The sequence below is a fragment of the Gracilinanus agilis genome, chromosome 4 (genome assembly GCF_016433145.1).
Source record: "Gracilinanus agilis isolate LMUSP501 chromosome 4, AgileGrace, whole genome shotgun sequence".
NCBI classification, from domain to species: domain Eukaryota; kingdom Metazoa; phylum Chordata; class Mammalia; order Didelphimorphia; family Didelphidae; genus Gracilinanus; species Gracilinanus agilis.
The window spans coordinates 242,445,265-242,452,524 of record NC_058133.1 but is presented as its reverse complement, the minus strand read 5'-3'; the positions used below and the strand labels follow the sequence as shown (position 1 = coordinate 242,452,524).

At 36.0% G+C, this 7,260-nt stretch overlaps 1 protein-coding gene across 1 annotated transcript in view; it reads right to left on the bottom strand.

Moving 5' to 3' along the window:
* Positions 1–4,964: 4,964 nt before the first annotated feature.
* Positions 4,965–7,260, bottom strand: part of LOC123248011 (zinc finger protein 665-like) — a 183,998-nt gene continuing 181,702 nt past the window's right edge. The window contains exon 4 of the mRNA XM_044677154.1: positions 4,965–7,099. Within this exon, the coding sequence (XP_044533089.1) occupies positions 6,134–7,099 (966 nt within the window). The 3' untranslated portion in view covers positions 4,965–6,133. The remainder of the gene's footprint in view (positions 7,100–7,260) is intronic.

Sequence of the window (7,260 nt, the reverse complement as noted above, 5' to 3'; positions counted from 1 at the left end):
ATATATAAGAACACAAGTGATTTCCCAATCAATAAATTGTCAAAGGATATTAAAACTCTTTATTGCAAAAAATGCTCTAAATCACTATTAATCAGAGAACTGCAAATTACAATTCTGAGGTACCACCCCACACCTATCAGATTGGCTATTATGACAAAAAAAGGAAAATGGCAAAACTGGCAGGGAATGTGGGAAACTTGAGATACTAATGCACAGTTGGGGGGATTGAGAACTGATTTAATCATTCTGAGAGCAATTTAGACTTATGCCCAAAGGGCTATAAAACAATTCATACTCAGGAACATCATTACTACCTTTGAATCCCAACTACATAAAAAACAAAAAGGGAAGGATCATATATATATGAAATTATTTAAAGCAGCTCTTTTCATAGGAGTAACCAATTGGAAAGAAAAGGGATAACCATTAATTGGGGAATGACTGTATATGATTGTAATAGAATACTATTGGGCTGTAAGAAATGACAAATAGGAGAGCTCAGAAAAACCTGTAAAGACTTATACAAACTGAAGCAGTGACATAAGCAGAACTAGAAGAACACTACACAATGACAAGAATACTGTTATAATGAACTCCTGTGAATAACTTAGCTATTCTCAGTAATATAATGATCAAAAACAATCCCAAAAGACTCAGGATAAAAAATACCATCTGCTTCCAGAGAAAGAACTGATGGAGTCTGAATCCAGACCAAAGAAAACATCTTTTATTTGCTTAAGTTTTTTTTTAAAGTTTCCTTCCACAAAAGGATTACTATAGGAAAACGTACATATTTGCATGTGTAAAATCTATAAGAGATTGCTTACCATCTCAATGGGAAGCTGGTGGTGGGGAGGCAGGGAAGGAGAAAATTTGAGACTCAATATTCCTTGAAAAATGTTGGAAACTGTTTTTATATGTAACTGGGGAAAAACTTAAATTTAAAAAATTAAGTAAAAACAAAATTCAAGAGGAAATAATAGAAAGCAAATCTGATTTAGATACATAAAGTATTTGGGAATCAATCTACCAAAGTACAGAAAATACATAGATTAAATTACAAGTACTTCTTAAAAAGAACAACTTGAAAGCTAGAGAAATGTCCTCATATTTGGGCTCTGCTAAAATGAATAAAAACGGCAACATCATCAAACTTAACTTGCGTTTTTAAGCAACTAAACCATCAAAAGGATACTTTATTCAACTTGATAAAACAAATATCACTTAGAAAAACAAAGACCTAGAATATCAAGGAAAATACTGAAAAAGTATGAATGAGCATTTCTAGATCTCAAACTATAAGAGAGTTATCATCAAAACCATATGTTAAAAAACAGAGAGGGAGACTGATGGAACAGACTAGAAAACTTTATAGGTAATAAACTGAACAATTTTTCTAAAAGGGTATGTGTGCTGCATCACATATCACTCTAGGGTCACTGTAACATTTTAAAAAGCATACAGAAGAAAACAAAGTTCAGAAGGAAGCACAGACAAGCAGGTCAGTTTTGAATGCAATGTATGAAATTTATTAAATGCTTTTTCTTTTAAAGCAAGCAATATTGTTGTGGGGTGCTTGAGGTGAACCCCTGGGGTTCAGGAAGGGTACTTTTTGCAAGAATGCAAGACTCCAAAGCTTAGCTTAAAAATAAAAAGAGAAATTTATTAATTTAGAAAGTAATGTTGAATATGGCCAGGACAGCATGGATGGAAAAGCTGTCCCCAGACAACATCAATTCTGGGGATTTTATACTCTTTACAACAGTGGGCATGACTCTGTGCCATGGTGAAGATGTGACTCTAGTGTAAACACTCATGCATTCGGTGGGGGATTTGGCCATCTGACCGGATCTGCCTAGAGACATAGGGGACAATTGGATGCCTGAGATACAGCTTGATGATATCAAGGAAGTGTATATCTCTGTCCATATAAAAGGACGATCCAAGGAGGATAATTCTCTCTGGGTCTTATAGGAGTTCTCAGATGTTTTGTATTAGGAGTCATAATGATAGAAGGTAGCAAAGGAAATTCCATGCTTAACAGTTTGTCTGGGTTTTGGGAGTATGATGCCCATGCCGATATGAAATGGAGATTCAGCTGGCAGAATCATTCTTGAATTCTGCTGTGTAAATAGATTTTTTGGTGTTTAGTTTAAAATATTTAAGAGAATTAAAAAAAACTTTTTTAAATTAAAAAGATTTAACTAATGATTAGATAATTCAATCTAATAATAATGAAATAATTCGAAGATGAAGTTGGGATCTGGAGCTTAGATGTAGAAGGTCGTTTTGGGGGAAGATTAATTCGTTTTCAATGACCTATTTATCTTTCTCCTCAAGTAACTATTCCACAGTTATTCACATCTTATACCCTAAAAGTGCTTGAGTCAGAAAATTTAGAGGAAAAGAGAAACAGAAAAAGTGGAAAGGCCGAATAATTTGCTCTCAGATAAATGCAAACTGGTAATGGCTTGAAAGTCTCAGACTAAAGATTACAATGACTCAGGCAAGGTGACAAAATGGAACCTGTGTATCACCTACATGATCATGGCCAATCAACCTCTCTGGCTTCTAAACTTTCTTAAATTTTGGGGTTCACAAGCTTTCAAGTCCTTCCTTTGTCCATAGCAGACTTTTATTAGCTCTTATGCTAAAATGAGAATGTTAATGCTTCTCATTCATAAAGATTACCCCCAAAATATATGAATAGGTTCCCTTAGGCAAAGAAGCATGAGGAGGGACATGTATATATGTAGAGTATACTGGAGACCTTTTTTTAAACCTAGAACAGAAGGGAACCAAGCTTATCTCCATGATTCTGCTGCCTTCCAACAAATGGGGGGTGGGTGGGAATTAGGGAAATAGAAGACAGATGCCCTGATGACTATTAGCTCCCCCTTCCCCTTCCCAATTCATTTGGCTTTGGTTCATTCCTTGCAAATCTACTGGATTGGGGGTGGGTGGGGGATGCTGGACTAATTCCATCTGTGAAATACATTCTGAACAGTCTTAGGCAATCTGCATCTTTAATTTGGATCATGCTTCCCAACTCTCTAAGCTGGACTAAGTAAATTTTTAAGTGGGCGAAAGGGATCCCATGGTGATAAACTGGGCCAAAATAACTTTCCCTTCTTTTGCTGCCTCTAAAACTTGCTGGTACCAGTTCTTGCAACTACAATCATCTCTATCATATTTTGGTGGAAGAAAATCTATTTTAAGTCAATTAAAGGGTATAGGTGAGATACATGCTTCCCATTCAAGGCCATGACCTCGTCTCCTCTCCCCCAACTCTGAAGTACAAATTCAATAGCTTTGTTGACTTCTTGGCCCTCACCTATCTAGGGGGGCTTAAAAAAACCTCATTCTTTTTAAAAAGGCAGAACCATCCACATAAAGTACAAAGCTGAATAATTCCTAAAGGATATAATGCCAGATAAATGATAGTTTAGTCTCTATCTCTCTCCAACTATCCAAATATGTTTCACAGAAGTGAAGCCATGTTAAAAATTAACACAATCACAAAAGGATTAGTAATTTGGAGGGATTCTATAGGCTAATTGTGGGTATATCTGAAGATGTCTGGTTAGAGTGTACAAAGGATTATCTCTAAGAACTGAGGCTCCTAGAATGTAAAATAATAAAGCTGATATAACTCCTTACATAATAATTATGAGATTCAAATGAAACATGAGCAAATTGCCTTACAAACTAAAACACTAAGTTGGGGGCAGCTAGGTGGATTAGTGGATTGAGACAGACCAACCTCCACTGCTTAGCTTTTACTGCTCTTCTCCTTAGAAACAATACACAGTATTCTTTTTTGTATAAAAAAACACTGTGTAAATATCTACAATTGTTGTGATTATCCAGTCTTAAAGGTCTAAAAAGTTGTGATCTTTATTCCTTCTCCAGCCATCCTTCTATTTTGTGTCATTTTCTATTGTGGCATGGTGATGGAACTCAAATAGAAGCTATCATGAAGTAGTAAATTTATCTTTATACTATCCCACTGAGGTGTGTGCTATTATCCTTGTTTTTCCACATGGAAACTGAAGCTGAGAAACGTTAAATGTCACAAAGCTATTATGGAACAATTTCAACTCAAGTATTTCTGACTCTAACACTAGCACTTTGTGCTACCTAGCTGCCTTGATGACTGGTGATAATTAACTCATTTCCTTTTTCTCCTTTAGGTACCAATCAAACTTCGCAAACCCTGATGATTCACAGTAACACACCATGGTGAAAACAAATTTATTGGTGAGGATGGCAGTATCTTCCTCAATGAAGAATTGCATTCACCCTCAAAGCAGTGGACTTTTTACTTTAGTAGAGCTAAAGTCTAAGGTCTGAGCCTCTCACTAGAAGTGATTAAAGAAACTAGTTAGAACCCTGTAGAACTCCCAGTCAGGCAGAATCTTCCGAGCATTCCTAGGATGTATACATTCTGACTTGAGGATACCTGAACATTGTCCTAATATTGAGGCTTCTAAATATTGAATGGGCCTAAGTCAATGGGGACATTAGGCAGAGGTTAACTGAAGCGTAGAATAAGTATTTATCTGATGGTTTAAGGCCCAGCTCCACAGTAAAAGATGGGAAAAGGTTAAGTCTAAGGTCCCTACTATGATTAAGGATTTCTGTATTTTCTAGTATATAGAGAAACCACACTATACTAATCTCGAAATCTTATGTTCTAGTAAAATATATTTTGGTATTTATCTTGTACTTTCAAGTCTTTTAGTAGATATTTCTAATTAAAGCTTTTGAGTTAGAACTGCTTAAAAAGAGATAAATTTCATATTGTGTGTATGTGGATGCAACATGCATAGCAAATACCAGATGGAAAGGGTCAATGATCCCCTTAAAAAATATAAATGGATAGCTAGGTGATCAGATAAAGAATTTATTTTCTGACTAGAGGAAATCATAGGATGGATTATGTAGCAATATACTTAGTTTTCTGTTGTAAAGAAGCAGAGACCAAGAGTGTGGAAAATCAGCTCACTTTAATGGGAAGACTCAAAATTATGACATCTACTCTTTTAAGTGTCAAAGAGGCATCTATTAATAAGATCATAGAATTTCTGCCTTATAAGGGACCTCAGCGATTTTCTAGTCCAACCCCTATCTGAAAAAGAATCCCTTCCTACAATGTATCCAACAAGTTGTTGAGTAGGCCTTTGCTGGAAGATGTCAAATGAGAGGAAAGCAACTCCATCTTTTTAGGGAGCCTATTAGACCTTGGTACAGCTCTAATCATTAGTAAATGTCTCTTGACACAAAGGCTAAATAATGCCTCTTGATTTTTTTCTTACTGCTTTAAAAAAACATCCTATTTGGAGATTCTCTTTAAGTTCAGCACTGTTAAGAGACTTAAAGAGTATAATTCAATAGTACAGACAATTCATAACTGTAAATGTCACAACAGACGTTGCTCTCACTTGGCCACAGAAAAGAGACAAATGGAAGAAAGGATGATTCTTGAATAAGTAATAAATCACTTATACATTGCATTACTGCTATTATTATAACAGAGAGAGGAAGCAATAGGAAGCCAAGAGTAGAACAGTCAAGGGACTTGCTGAGACATCAGACTTCCAAAATAGGTGATAACCTGCCATTAAATAGTGAAGACTCCGGATATTATCATTAAAAGTCAGTGTAAAGCTCTACATTAGAAAGCAGACAGATAAGTATATATCAGGGCATATATGGATACCTGAAATCAGGGAAGATCAATGGGAGAGGATCCAGGTAAACCAGTAAAAATTAAGACATGCACAGAAACTAATAAAATAATATCAGAACCCATATAAGCAGGTAGATGAAAACCAAAATACAAAGATCAGGGGCAAAGTGTATGATTAAAAGTTTGGGTAGGCAGGCAGTCAAGAATCAGATGTACAGGTCAAAGGAGCAGGAGAAAGTAGGCCAAATTACATAACATCATAACATGGAAATATTATTTCTGATACACCTATCCTAGCTAGGAAGCTTTGTATATACTTAATAAGGGGTTGAGAGCCAAGCAATATGCCAGGCCTTCCTATGGGTGCTAGAAGTAAATGCCACGGAAAATTAGGGCAAATGATGAAAAACTTCTTTCCCCAAGTTTTAATATTAGCAGGATTTATTCTATGGTATGAAGTTGTTGGTGTCGAAGAAGGACTGAACTATTACCAAAGGCTTTTCCACATTCGTTACATTTATAGGGCTTCTCTCCAGTATGAATCCTATGATGCTGAATAAGATGCGTGCTCTGGCTAAAGGCTTTCCCACATTCATTGCATTCATATGGCTTCTCTCCAGTATGAACTCGCTGATGTTTTGTAAGTGAGGAACTTTCAGGAAAAGCCTTTCCACATTCACTGCATTCATAGGGTTTCTCTCCAGTATGAATTCTCTGATGTTGAGTAAAGGTTGAATGTGCAGTGAAGGCTTTCCCACATTCATTGCATTCATAGGGTTTTTCTCCAGTATGAGTTCTTTGATGTTGAGTTAGGTGTGTACTACGGCTAAAAGCTTTACCACAATCATTACACTTATAGGGTTTCTCTCCTGTATGAATTCTCTGATGTTGAGTGAGAGATGAAAAATCACTAAAGGCTTTCCCACATTCATTACACTTATAAGGTTTCTCCCCAGTATGAATTCTCTGATGTTGAGTAAAGGATGAGCAATCACTGAAGGCTTTCCCACATTCATTACATTTATAAGGTTTCTCTCCAGTATGAATTCTCTGATGCTGAGTTAGGGATGAGCTCACAGTGAATGATTTCCCACATTCATTACATTTGTAGGGTTTCTCTCCAGTATGAGTTCTTTGATGTTCAATAAGGGATGAACTCTGGCTGAAGGCTTTCCCACATTCCTTACATTTGTAGGGTTTCTCTCCAGTATGAATCCTCTGATGACGAATAAAGTTTGAGCGGTCACTAAAGATTTTCTCACAGTCATTACACTTGTATGTTTTCTTCCCTGAACAAATTTTTCGACATTTAACTAATTCTGAATGCTGTTTGAAGGTTGTTCCACATGTGTCAAAACTACTAGATTTCTCTCCTGTATGAACTCTCTGATGAGTAATAAGTTTTGACTGTAGTGTGAAATTTCTCCTAAGTTCATTACATTTAGTTTCTCTTTCTTCTGTGGGCATTATTATATTTTTGGTTACTATCAGTTGCCTGAAACCTTTCTTTTTAGAAAAGGTTTTCTTTTGAATCTTGCCTGCAGGATTTTGCTCCAGTCTCCCTATTT